This window comes from Melozone crissalis, unplaced genomic scaffold, assembly GCF_028551555.1.
Source record: "Melozone crissalis strain CALT ecotype California unplaced genomic scaffold, PUWL_Pcris_2 ptg000012l_1, whole genome shotgun sequence".
NCBI lineage: Eukaryota > Metazoa > Chordata > Aves > Passeriformes > Passerellidae > Melozone > Melozone crissalis.
The window spans coordinates 6,083,014-6,097,495 of record NW_026535790.1 but is presented as its reverse complement, the minus strand read 5'-3'; the positions used below and the strand labels follow the sequence as shown (position 1 = coordinate 6,097,495).

Below are 14,482 nucleotides of genomic sequence, written 5' to 3'. Positions count from 1 at the left end.
TGTGCTGATTAACATGATCATTAACACATGGACACAGTGCTGTTTGTTTTGGACACTGACACTGAAAACCAAAGAGTGATTTCAGCATGAAAAAGAATCCCCTAAAACCTTCAGTTAGGAAAATTACATCCTCAACCCTGCTTCCTTACATACTAACTTATGCTTGTTTAGCCCATCATAATTTGCTTAATACCTTTTTAATATTGACAAAATGATTGAAAAACCCATTGTAGAGTTGAAGAGCAACTTCCTTATCTTTAGATATCGTTTAAAGCTAGTTTGATAACAGCTACCTTCTGAACACCACACTACTGCACTGGAGAGATGAGTGTTTTCTCCATTGATGCATCTGAACAGTGGAGATAGAGCAAAGAAATGAAAGGCTGGGCAGACAGGCGGTGGGATGAGGAAACAAAGACTCTGGGCTTCTTTTCTTGCATGCTTGTGCCTTTTTCCTTTCATTGTTTCCCTCTCCTCTTTTAGTGTTTATAGTTTATTTTAGTGTTTGGCCTGAATTTACCTGAAACTGAAAAGAGAATGAGCCACGAGGTGGTTCAAAAGTACCCGGAATGCTGTTAGGTTCTTCATGATGTATTTGGGCCTACTATTTTTAAAGATATCTTGTACTGGAATACTGGCACTAAAACCATTAAGTGGAAAAAGAAATAATGAGTATATTCCGGATATCTTAGGGCACAGTTTAGAATCTTCAAGTCCATTGGGTCAGCAGTGAGACCAGTCCTAAATTGCTAAGTGGAAGTTCTTCACTCCCCCTGAAGTTGCTCACAGACATGGAAGAGCAGATTAGTGGTGTAATATCAGATACAAGCAGGCAAATAATTGAATTTTCTTACACAAGAATCATCATTTAACCACAGAGCTTATTTCTTATGTCTCTTCCATAAAAGAACATTACAGAGATGATGCAAGTAAATATGACACAGTGAGTAATCAAATAATTTCCCAAATGTGGTGATACCTAAGTAGATTTTGCTGATGTTTGATATGAATGAAAGACTTTAAGTGAAATTACAAGAAACTGTACTTGTAATAAAAATACTCAGAGAGTATCTTTATTTCTTTGAGTCATTGAGTTGTAAAGTTCATTTTTTAAGTTGCAGTTGCAACATGTTGAAATGACCATTGGAAATAAAAATTGGGATGTTTTCTAAAGTGCAAGTGCAGTTGATTTTTTACTTCTCCCTTACAAACCTCTTTACAGCCACCATCAAAAGAGAAGCTGCTTTTGCACTTTTCACAAGCAACAGAGTTATTAGATTTCTAAAATGCATTTAATGTTATTGGTTTAGTTGGATGTGTATATAATTCAAAAGAAACAAAAAAAGAACCCCTTCTCATAAAGCTCTCTAAAATAGCTCTACTTTTGAAGAAATCTGATTTTACTGCACCAATAAATCAAGTCTGTGCTCTATTTTTTCCAGGCATAGATGAAGCTGCCAGTTTGCTGGAATTGACTGTGTATTTTGATGAGGTGTGCGTAGTAGTAAAATGTTTTGCCTTGCAAAATACTATCAGGCAGATAACTGAATTTATTCACAGACTGATTTTTTTTCAATTAAATAACTGTCTGAGAATAGAGTCACCTTACGTAAGACTTTTAAAAGATTTTAAAAAAATCTGTCAAATATGGTACTATTTTTGAAGAGTAGCACTTGATTACAGTTCCTGAAATATCTGGGTTTGTGAATTGTTTCTATGAATGTGGACAAGTGCAGGATTTTGTGTAACTAGATTTTTCCAGTCAGTTGTTGTGCCCAGCAGATCTGAGTAACTGATGGGCTGTGACAGCCTCGTCCTTGTTATCTGCTCTGTTCTCATTCTGATGTGTCTCCTTCAAATGAGAATTTTATCCATGGTAAAACATTTTCACATTGTACTAGAGATAATATATGCTAGATCTACAAATACTTTTTTAATGATTCTATGGAGTTTTGGTTCAACTTCATTTAAAAACCAAATAAATAAAGTAAATCCTTAAATCTCCATGTTTGTATTTTTCAGAGGGAGAGTTCATAAGAGAGGTCAGTTTTTTTTTCTGGAGGCATTGATGGAATACAAAATCTATGCCCCTCTTTATTTAATGTCTTCCTTAAGCTTGATTTTGGTGGTGGGAGGTAGGACTCAAAGACATGTTTTCCTTGCTTGATATTCTCTGTTGTCAGTCATTTGAAATATACACTAACAAGTCACATATTAGTTTTTTTCTGCCATCATATAGCTTTACTGAAAATTCCTTTAAAACCTGCTGCTTGCCTGAGGGAAGTTCCCTTCCTGTCCTTTGAGAATCAAAGCACAGTGCTGAATGTGTAATTGGATCTCTGATATGACAGGAAGATCGACTTTGTTATTCAGTTGATTTTGTACTTGCTCAGTCTTACTGCTTGCTATCCCAAATAGCTTTTTGTTTTCCTATTGCTTCTATTAATTCACCACCTCATTACCAGACTCCTTAAATTATTAAAGAGAATTCTGCTTAAACTCTTGTTTATAGCTCACTTTTGTACATTGGCTTATTTTGCCCTTTGCCTTCTTTAGAGTTTGACAAATTACCATTGCTGTATCTACACTGTTGCTTTTGATAAGGGTTTTATCAGCCTTTCTTTCTTCTGTGAGAATGCTGTCAAAATTTTATAGTAGTTCTACATGAATTCCAATTTAATCCAGTTGCTAACTGAATTCAGAAAATATTTTTAGACTGTATTTGGCTACATAATGTCCCTTCCCTGGCTGCATCTACATAGATTTTTCTCTGCCTTCTACAAATTCTGTTATTTTCCTAACTTTCCATTCTCTCCCATACAAATGATTACAGTACTTGAATGAACCTCATACCCTCTCTTAAAAATAAAATAATGAATTGAAAAAATACTGCTCCTTTGCAAGAGGAAAACAATGTGGTTTAAAATGTCCCTGCTTTGCCTTAGTTACCATCCAAAAGCACCAGTGGGGCTATCTGTTATTTGGTCCTGTCTAAGTCACAGATTTCTGAAGAAATCATAGCAAAGACAAAAGACCTCATGAGTTTTCTACGCTTGGGCACAAATTATTACATTTCATTCTCTTCTGGGTGAATCATCTGAATTTGGGCAAGGCTGAGATTGGGCTGTTGGGCTTAGAACATTTCAGCTCTCAGTCATTGTCCTTTCCTGCAGTGAGGGAAGAATCAATGATTCTAATCTTAAATTCAGAAAATGAAAAAGCTACAAGAGAGGAACAACTTGGGCTTTCAAAAACAGGCAAAACATTTTAACACACTAATTTTCTGTAATTTCAATTGTTTCTTGGTTCTGTCCCAATTAGAGATAGTATACTAAGATTTGCTTTCTCACAATTCAGAGCATGCTCACACTTGCTTTATTTGCACAAATTATGATGTGAAGTGCCCCAAATAATTTGGCCTGACAAAGAGATATTATCTTGCCATGCTAATCTTTCTAGCAAATATCCTTGTACCAAAGCAGATACCACAGGTACTCCTGAAATGACAGAATCTTTGGCTGGGAAAGATGATATTTGATATTGATATGGAGTCCTTTTAAAAAGTTGGTGCTTAGTCTGATATTTGAAGCTGCTTCTAGTTTTATGCTACAGCCTACTTCTTTTACGTAATTATGGTTCTTCTGTCTTTCAAACTGACATCCAATTTTCCATAAACCCTTTTGATTTCAGTAATTTGCTCCCAGATGAGAATGAGACATTCAGAAGGATGTGGTTGCAATTGATAAAAATATCATCTTCATTGGTGTTAGATGAAAGTAAACACAGAGAGAAAAGAATCCTTAAACAAAAGCGTTTAGTTTGAGTGCAAGTATTTATCTTTCCTCCTCTAACACTTTTTGTTGGATAGAAAATGAGAGAGAAGTCTACTTCCCTGAATTACCAAGTGTATTAAACATATGCTTAATTGCTTTTGCTTTGCAGAAACACAGTCACAATGGTTGGACCATTCTGTTGATAAATTTCTATAATTCAGGATGAATAGACACAGCAACCTGATTGTGGACTGAATAAGGAGCAAGTCAAACCAATTATGGGCCACTCAGTGTCAAAGAAAAGTGTGCAGCCTTTTGTTTTTAATTACAACTTACATTTCAGCTTTCGAATTTATGGATTTTGTCTATATATACTAACAGCAGTTCATTATATATTGCTTAGTTATTTGCTAGCATTTTTGTTGGGAAAAGCTAATTTAGAGGAAGCTGCTGGGCTTGCCTGGTGAGGACATTAGAATTCTTGTGCTGTGACTGGTTTAATGAACTGTGTTTCTGTTTCTCCTGTTTTGCTGCAGAGCCTTTTAGTGCTTCTGTCTGGGTGATGATGTTTGTGATGCTTCTCATCGTGTCTGCCATGGCTGTCTTTATATTTGAGTACTTTAGTCCTGTAGGATACAACAGGAACTTAGCACAAGGGAGAGGTAAGATTTGCATTTTACTCAACTCCATGTTTATTAAAAAATCATGTATTTCCCATCCCTGGGTCTCCATCTTTTAAAATTAACATAACGTAGGAATAAAACAATGCAATTAGCTATTAAGCTGTTTATATTCTTCATTTAAAGTGTGTTTCTTGAAGGCTGATATGCTCATGTTTATAATTCCAATTCAATGGAATACAGACAGGGAGCAGGGTAAGTGGTATCAGAGTTTTATTCAGGCAGTGTTTGGTTAGTACATGGCATCACTCATAAAGTGTCAGCAGTGATATATGTTCCACTCCTGGCTATTAGAAATTGATGGCCAGTTCAGAGAAAGTTACCTAAAATCCCGTGCTCTGCTGGGCAGTTTGAAAAATAGCAGTTATACTGTCCATAGTTCTGTACAGTCCCTGTAAATATCAGAATTCTTAGCCTTGAAATGAGGCCCCTGGCAGAAGGGCATCTCTCCTTTCTGTGTCGCACCCTCAGTTATAGAAACTTCATTTTCAAAACAGACAAGCTTTGTATTAACTCTTTCTCAGTGAAAGCTGCACTTTGACTCAGGAGTGAGGATTCCATATCTCACCATGCCCTCATCCTCCCATTTCTTTAGTGACATTTCAGAGTGCAGCCTTTGTTAAAATTTCTAAATCATTCTTGCCTTGTTTCATAACAAGAGATCTTCCAGCTTGGTGAACACAGTTCTGGGCACTATTAAAAGCAAATGATTTATTCTAGACAATGGCTGGCTTGTTCCCTGAAAAAGTGGATTATTGTAATGTTCAGATGATGTTATCATTTTAATAAGATGTTAAATGTGTAACCTCTGTCTGAAATAAACACTGTGTTAAAAGAGAAGTCAAAGGTGAATATAGACACTGGGGATCCAGGGGCTTGGCTGTTCTATTCTGTGCCTGAATTGATTATTTAGTGCACTTACAGGTACAAAGACATGTTATGGCACTAGACCATCCCAACTTACCTCTAAAGACTTGCCACTAATCTAGCTGCCAATAATTTCAAACCTGTAATAGTAAAAAAAAAAAAACAAAACCAAACAAACAAGTTTATCATCTCTCATTTCCCTTGGCATTTTTTGCAGGATGAATCTCAGTGGTAATACAATCCCCAGTGGCATAAACAGAACTTTAGATTGCTCCCTTGGCATATAATTTCTGTAACACTGTTGCTCAGAAAAATGCACATTATTCCTGTATCAGCTCAGTCCTTAATATGTCTAGAAGGTAGTTGCAGCTCCATTGTGTTTATTTTACTGCACTCTATTTTCCTAGTGCTGCTGCAGAACAGGAGCATAATCTGAGATGTAGAGTTTGGCTGCATTGTGAAATATTTGCACCGCACTAGAGAGCATTTCTACTGAAATGAGAACATGCACTGAGTATTCCCACTTAGGGTTTTATTATTTTAAGAATTGTTGAATTATTATTAAGATAAATTATAGTTTAAATGAATGATTAAATCTATATTTGTAATGTGCATCCCCTTGGATAAAGGGACAGGGCAGGGAAGGAGATAAAGTTACAGATTTCTGCATCAGAGCTTATTGACTAAATTGCAATTGAAGTGAAAAAAAGATAATTATAAGTAGGCCAAATGAGTCACAGTCAGGGGAGCTCTGTTTCTCTGCACTGAGGGTGCAGGGAGTCTGGGTGATGAGCTATGTGTGATTGCACTGTGCCTACCTAGGGCTGGGTGAGAATAACTGCCCTTGGTGCCCCCAGGCTCCGTAAATGGGGCCTTTGGGGTGGATAATGACATTGTTCATTCACTTCTGCCCCTGGGTGAGCCTGGGGGCAGTGTACTGTCCACTCCCAGCTTTGGGGTGAATTAAAAGATGACCCAAAATAGAAATAACAAAAATTAAAGAATGGCTTAGCTGGGAGAGAATTTCACCTGTAATGTCAACACATTTGGAGCCACAGAACTGACTCTGAACATGTGAGGCAGCCAGAGCCTGGCTTGCTCTAAATTCCCTGTCTGTAGAGGTAGCTCCTTTGTTCTGTCTTTCTGATTCATGCTCTGAGTACAAAGGTGCTTAAAAGTAGGTGACACATTCACACACTTTGATCTTAAAAATGCTTACATAATGTTCAAAAAGCATAATGTTGGATGACTGGAGATGATAAAAATAATTTGGGGTAAGAAAAGTACTAGAATTGAATCATTAAGTCTTAAACCTCCAGTTTTCCATTTCACATGTTTGCTGGCACAGAAAACTGACAGGGCAACAGTGTGGCACATTTCTTCCTGCAGGAGACACACCAGCCTGCTTCTCCTCCAAACCTATCCTTTCCATTTTCATCTTAAAAATTTTGAACCATATGCCATGTAGAAAAATGTTGAAATATGCTTTAAAAATGTGGAACTCGTTGTCATTGCAATGGAGGGTACCTATGGTAAATCCTGTGAGTGTATTTGGAGTACAGTGAATATATATATACCAAAATATTTTCTAATCATGTCTCTGGCACTAATGGGTTGTCCCTGCATGGTATATTGGCAAGGTTTAATTTAAGTGCAGCTGAACTAAGTGCTCTTTGAACTTGCAGATCCCCATGGGCCATCCTTCACCATTGGGAAGGCAGTGTGGCTGCTGTGGGGCTTGGTCTTCAACAACTCTGTGCCTGTGCAGAACCCCAAGGGCACCACGAGCAAGATCATGGTGTCAGTCTGGGCTTTCTTTGCTGTCATCTTCCTGGCCAGCTACACTGCCAACTTAGCTGCCTTCATGATTCAGGAGGAATTTGTTGACCAAGTGACTGGGCTGAGTGATAAGAAGGTAGGTATTCAGCTCAAAAGGTGTCAGTGTGCATTCTCCATAATCCTTCTGCAAATTTGTACTTCCTGATAAAAACTCTGAGCAAGATAATGAACTAAAACTGGATGATTTCCTTCTGAGTGCAAGCTTTACTAACAAACCTAAGACACAAAGCATGAAAACATCAATCTATATTTAAAATCTCTGCATAGCCTATTCAAAAGTAGCTGCATTAACTAAAAATCACCTTTATTTTATTACAGAACTCAATTAGTGCTTGGTTCAAAAGAATGCCTCACCAAAATAAAAAGCTTGAAAAATTTTGTGGGATATTAATAGAAAAAATTCTATTGCAGAATTGTTGTGATGAATATGCACAAGATACCTGAAGGGCATACTTTTGTTAAGTCTGTGCCCAGTTTTTTGAAAATGAAACTAAATATTGACATTAAGAAGAAATATTTAAATACAGTATAGCCCAGGGGACAATTTCACAAAGGGTTTTTTTCTCAAAGGACAGAAAATAAAGGAAAATGTTACTAAAAACAAACCAAAAAGACATCATCTCAGCCTTGTCTGGTTTTTTTTTTTGTTTTAACTTCTTTTTATTACCAGCCTTTGATTGATTGCCTGATATATCAAAGCAAGCATGGCTAGAGGAAAGCTAAAAAGAAACAAGAAATGATAATAGTTTTGTTTTCATTTAATTGTGTTGTCAAAACCTTTGAAAGAGCATGAAGATTGTTAAATATCTCTCTATTTTAAGATAATATTCTTAGAAGAGGCAGATAAATGGCATTGTCTCTTGGGGATAAAAAAGAAGAAGATTTGAGAAATGTCTTTCTGCTGTTGGTGAGCAAGAACAGAGCATTTGGTGAGCAAGAGCAGAGCATTTTCCTGGGCCCTGGTTCTGGCAGGCTCTGCCTTCACCTGGCACAGCAGCGAGCTCAGGTGTGACTGACCCTCACCTTCCCCTCCTCGCTGGCTCTTTGCCACAGGGCTGGAAATGTCAGCTCCTGTTCTGTGGCTTTTGGCCTGTAACTTCCTCAGGTTTGTTATTTTTTCTATTCCGACTGCTAAGTAGGATTTCATTTCCACAAAAAGCAAAGTAAAAATAGAAAAATACTTGAATCAGAAAATACCATCTGTTGTTGTGTGGTCTGCTGATCATTTATTTGATCTGCCACCTTTGTTTCTATTTTTTGGTTCTTCAAACTTTGCCTGAAGCACATAGATATAAGGCAGGGAAGCCATGCCTTTTCTGATTAAATAAAAAAAATGTTAGAACTCCAGAATAGCAATGAATTATTTCAGAACATTCTTCTTGTCATACATAGGTTTTGCCTCCTCCACAATCCTGAGGTTTCTTGGATTTTAAAAAACCAAATAATTTGGGATAATTTATGGGAATGTAATCTGATTGATGTTAAATTGTTTTTCTCCCCTCTTTCTTTTTTCCCCCTCTATGTTTATACAGTTCAGTACAGAACTCTGACCCTTGCAGGAAGCAAAGCAGTCACAGGCAAGGGCCAGAAATGTGGGTGTAATCAAATTTGAATAATTAATACCTAAAAGTTCACTAATTATTTTTTTTTTGCAAAAATTAAAAAAAAACCAAACCCCACTTCTGGGCTTGTGAATTATTCTCCTCTCCCACTTTTCCCACTGCCATACCTGAAGAGTCAAGCTCTTCTGTCAATGCTGTACTGCCAGTGCCAAAAAGTGTTTCCAGTTAGAGATACTGGGGTGTGATGGAAGAATCAGGAAAAACCCCCCTCTCTCTGAGCAGCCACCCCTGACCCGCAGCACTCAGTGTTGTCCCATTCAGGAATTTTGTTGCCCTCTGTCAGCTGGTTCACCAGATTTGCTGATGTGATGATAAGATGTTATTTACCCCTTATGCTCTAAGACCTCTTTACAGTTTCCTCATCCCTTGAAATGCTGCTCATGAATTTGTGAATGCCACGTCGCCAGAGTGTCACCCAGAAATCCATGGCACAGCCTGTTCTGGAGTTAGGAGGGGTGGGTGTTCACAAACTCAAATGATTCAGCAAATGAGAGGAAAATTATATTTTGACATTCTTGTGTACGTAATAGATGTTCAAAAGCTTTGTCTTCATCAGAAGGAACAGAAAATGAGTCCGAAGTATCCAGCAAAGACTGAAATTCGTGGCTTTTGTACTTTTGAGACCTTTTGTGCCTATTCCATGCAATGAAACAGAAAAAATTGCTGCAGGAGGGTGGGCAGCTGTGCTCAGAGCTGTCTCAGAGTGTTGTTCTGCTGGGGCTCTGCCTCACATACACATGGCCCAGGAGCTGCTCTGCGGCTTTAACAGCAAACCTTAACGATGCCACTGACAGGCAGGAGATTATTTACTGCTTTCTAGTATTTTAGTAGTGTTTCCTGAAGTTCCTTAAAAACTCCAGAACAACAACAAACAGCTGCTCTCAACACCAGCCTTTTCAGGCAAGCAAGTAAATCTTTAAATTAAGTCAGTATGTAATGTTTCTGGAAGACTTTGCTAACGTAATGAGATTGCCAGTTTTATTAAGGCGTATAGAAAAAATAAAATAAAAGCAAAATACTGGAGTTGTTTTGCCATGTGCTACAGTTCTGTAGGGTGGCAGAGCAGGGGAGACAAGAGTGAATTGGTCACTCTTCAGAGTAACAGGAGACCTCTCATCTGTGACTCAAACAAGGGCGTTGTGCATTCAGCTCAAGAGTTCTCTCCATGATTTAAAAGATCAGCATTTCATGAAATGTCTAGGAAGAAAATGATTTCCTAGCAAACATGACATATTTTGTTTCTCATCATGGGGCTTTAGGGAAAATGAATGCATATAGAGCCTTGATTTATTTTTTCTTTTCTTGTCTCTTGCCTGCCATAGAGATCTTTGCTGCAGTCACAGACAGTGACAGTCCTGTCTGCTTCTCCAGGATGTGGCAGTTCACAGAATATAAGTTTAATATTATTGATGAAAACTTTATTCATCTCAGATATGAGTGCAGTGTTAGGAAAAAAGATTTAAACCTCTTTTTTCTTTACAAGTAGTCTGTGAGCAGCAGTATAATAGCAGATGATGGTTTCAAAAATAATCTCCTCATGAGTGATAAAATTTGTTGCTTGGTGCCAAGAAATTCCAGTCTGTAGATGGGGTTTGGAACTATTAATCTGCTTTTTAACTCTGTGACTTTTGAATGAACTTGGGCTTTTTATTCATCCTTGTATTCTGCAGAAATATTTTTGTCTGCCATGAAAGTTCAATTTGAACAGATGTGTTAATTCTTTCAACTATTCCTGTGAGAGGAAATGCCTGCCAACATCCTAGATTTAATATGAATGTTTTTGAAAAGTGAGACTATTTAAAAACAAACTCCATTTTGAAATCACCAGAATTCTCCACCATAAAATCCCTGTTTCCCCAGTTCTCCTGCCATTCCCCCAGTTCTCCTGCCACACTGGGAACTGAGCTTGCAGAATGCTCCCCACAGCTGAATTTCCAAAAAATCCCAGCAATATAAAGAGCAGCAAGTCTTACAGGTCCTGAAATTGGCAGTTCTATTTTTTCCAGTTCTATTGAGTGGCAAATTTAGGAGACACATGAAGCCATTTCAATACATCAGAGACACATTATCTCTAGATTTAAATAAAGTTCATAGCAAGCTACATTTATATCAGTAGACTCTCTGGGCATATATTTAAAAGCAGGGTTTGTTTTAGTGCTGCATAATAAACTCAGAAAGAGAGATAGCAAATATAGACTAAGAATCATGAGTAGTGTACAGTGTAATTTTGGTGCATGGGTCAATTACTATGTGTAAAAGTAGTAGCAAAGTTATAATTTAAACAGTAAAGCTCTGAAAAGGGAAAATGAGGAAAGTAAGACATCTGTTAGCTAAACAAATAGAGAAAAATAGAGTTCATTCCTTTATGCTTTGTCAAAATATGCTTAATTAAAATGAAGTATTTAATTGTAGTTCTGTAACAAGAAAATGGTGTTGCAGCAATAATTTCACAGTCAAGGTTTGATGGAATTGAAAATACTCCCAGTTTTTGTGTAAACCCATTTGTATTCTCTTTGCAAATTGGCACTGGATCTTGGGAATGCTTGATGCCCTGAGACCAAATGTTAAAAAGAGAAATATTTCATGTGGAGGCCCAAAGGAATCAGTAGCTGTATAAATATTAGGCATCTCTTGCAGCACAGGATATATAGATTGCTCTTCTGACTTCAGCAATAAAAACAGAGTGCATTTAGAGTGGAATTAATGGGTGACTGCTTTTATCAATGCTCAATTCAATTTCCTCATTAGCCAATAGTTCCTCTAATCTGAGTGACCTTTTAAATTTGTTTCTTAAAGAGACATTTTCATCCTAAATTGTCACTTGGGTTTTAAAGGAAGATGTTGAAAAGGTGCATATAAAATTTTCAGATCTGTTAGCAAAAAATGTATGTGAGATTATTTGAAGGATTGCCAAGTGTGAAGCCTGCATGTGCCCTGAGCTATTGCCATTCCTTTGCAGATCCCCCCTGGCTGGTTCATCTGTGCTGATGCAATAATGATAGAGTAAAATTGTAGAATAAACCTCAATGTCCTCAAGCAAATGGTTCATAGCTTTAAATGGTAGGGGTGAACAGGGACTAGGATTACAGGTGTGGGAGCTCCAGAAGCCCTTCTCATATCAGCCTATGGGTTCTGAGCCCCTGTGGAAGCTGCAGGAGCTTTTATTCCACTCCAGTCATGGGTGGAAGGAAACTCCCTCACTCTGCCTCTCCCTGGCATTCTCCAGGACTGGGGCTCCCTGTTGAGTACTGAGGATGATCCTTTTCCCATCTTCCTGATGGGGAATCACAGTGTCCCAACTGAGATGGAAGCGTGAAATTGCTATCAACAAAATACTCTTTTCCTTTGGTTGCAGTTTGCCAGTGTGCTTGGGTTCCCTGAGAGATGCTGGCAGATGAGGATCTGCTCCAGCTTCTGTTGTCCTGCCAAAGTGCAGAGCATGGGAGAAAGTCACATTTGAGTGGCAAAATGGAGCTGGTTTTACCTTGGATGTAGATTATGTGAATTTTGTGTGAAGACAGTTTCTGGTATAATAGACCTGAATTGACCCACAGATTTGCCTAGAAGAAATTTGAGGCAATTGACACAACTTCTGTCTTTTTAAAGCTGAAATTGCCCTTCTTCATATTTTGGATGCCTGAAACACTTTGTTTATCCCCTTTATCTCCAGTTTCAAAGGCCACATGATTATTCACCTCCTTTTCGGTTTGGGACAGTCCCAAATGGAAGCACTGAGAGGAATATCCGGAACAACTACCCTGACATGCACCTCTACATGACCAAGTTTAACCAGAAGGGAGTTGAGGATGCCTTGGTCAGCTTGAAAACTGGGTGAGTTTTTTTTTTTCCAGGTTTTTAAAGGATGCTGTAAACTTTTCAGAAAGAGAGAACTATTGATCTGTACTTTCTGTGGTACTGGACAGACTGATGGCAGGCTGCTGTGTAGTACTTGGTGCTTTTTTTCCCTCCAACTGCACTGTACAGTTATCAAAAAGGAAAATGATTGACTGTGATTTCTGTGATTGTTTTAAAATTACATGGTAGCTTCAATGTCCTCTGAGAAGTAGTTTCAAAGGGCAGAATTAATGTTTCTTGAATTTGAACACAGTACAATCTGTAGTTATATTTGCAGTGCTGCCTAATCCTGCTTCTGACAATCTTGGTAAATATTCTGATAAATATTAGTGTCCTTCTTTCTTAAGATCTGAGAATTTAGTCTTGAGTGCCATCCATCCTTTTCTGTCTGAAGTAGCCCAATCTCCTTGTTTGGACAAAGATAAATTTTCATTCTTAATCCTCCAAAGGTATGAGAGTGACTCATTGCTCATATATTATTCATCTGGGTGGCAGGCTCTAAACATTTAGGCTTGATAGCAACATGATTATATTTGTAAATAAAACAGTAATAATATTAATTTCTCAATATAGGATTTTTAGGTTTTGTTTTGAAGTGAGAAGTTACTTTAGTGGGTTTGAGTGTATGTACTCTAGGGGCTGTTTCAAGGAACATCTCTCCTTATTTATGGTGAACACAGGACATGTTTCTTCCTATACTAAAATACCCTGTTTTGACACTTTTTGGGGAACTGCTTATCCTTTTAATTTTTACTCCCCTTCTGCCAAACCTGTATGGAAGTATAATGTATTAATTAAGCCAAACGCCTTGAAATCTCGAAATCTTTTCTTAGAATGAAGACTCCTTCTTCAAAAAGTTATCCTTCCAGCTGCTTCCTTCTCTTCCTTCTCCTCTCTCCTTGCTGCTGTGTGGACTCAGTGTGCCCTCATATCTGCAGGCACTCTCAGTGGCACTGCCCAGCCTGGTTTGTGCCATGCCAGCCCAGATGTGTGACATTGGCACTCTCAGTGGCACTGCCCAGCCTGGTTTGTGCCACGCCAGCCCAGGTGTGTGACATTGGCACTCTCAATGGCACTGCCCAGCCTGGTTTGTGCCATGCCAGCCCAGGTGTGTGACATTGGCACTCTCAGTGGCACTGCCCAGCCTGGTTTGTGCCATGCCAGCCCAGATGTGTGACACTGCGTGAGACCAGCCTTGCCCAGGGCTGCCAGGCTGCAGCTCCTGCTCTGACCCAGCCTGGGCAGGTCACATTTCCTGGGTGGCAGCTGAATTTTGCTGAGTGGACAGCTGGATCCTGCCTTTCCTGCTGGGAATTTCTGAAGAAGGAGATGTCCTGATTTCAGCCATTTGTAGGACTTGTTCTGCTGGATGGACAGTTTATTTAGGGGATCTAAACTGCTTGTACTTTTCAGCAACCATTTGTGCTACTGAAAGCCCTGAAAATCTGCTGTTAGCTTGAAAATCAGGCCACTCCTCAGACACTTAAGTGTGAAAACAGGGGGGCCAACCTGACTGCAGGGCTGTTCAGGATGTTCACTGAAACTCAGGCTGGCTGCTCTGGGCCAGCTGATGGTCCTTCTCAAGAGCTTTGCTCCTTTTGACAGCATCAGCTATTCATTTTTGACAGATTCCTCTTCCCCTGCTGAAGTTTCTTTCCCCTTCTGAGTGATTTCTCTGTGTGGATACCCCCAGCTGTCTGCCTTGCTACCCTTGGCTGATATTTCTATAGCAGATGGTACAAATAAACTTCTGGGTCAGTACAAGTAACTGCTGCCTCCAGCTGTGCTCCTTGGGATTTTGTCTGGTGGCACCTGCAGAAGGATTGAACAGCAGGATGTCAGCTGC

General features: G+C 38.7%; 1 protein-coding gene across 2 annotated transcripts in view; it reads left to right on the top strand.

The window, feature by feature from the left end:
• Positions 1 to 14,482, top strand: part of GRIN2A (glutamate ionotropic receptor NMDA type subunit 2A) — a 152,467-nt gene that overhangs the window by 106,170 nt on the left and 31,815 nt on the right. For both annotated transcript variants that reach the window (XM_054271322.1, XM_054271321.1), the window contains exons 9-11: positions 4,310 to 4,435; positions 7,006 to 7,235; positions 12,452 to 12,612. In XM_054271322.1, coding sequence (XP_054127297.1) covers positions 4,310 to 4,435; positions 7,006 to 7,235; positions 12,452 to 12,612 — 517 coding nt within the window. The remainder of the gene's footprint in view (positions 1 to 4,309; positions 4,436 to 7,005; positions 7,236 to 12,451; positions 12,613 to 14,482) is intronic.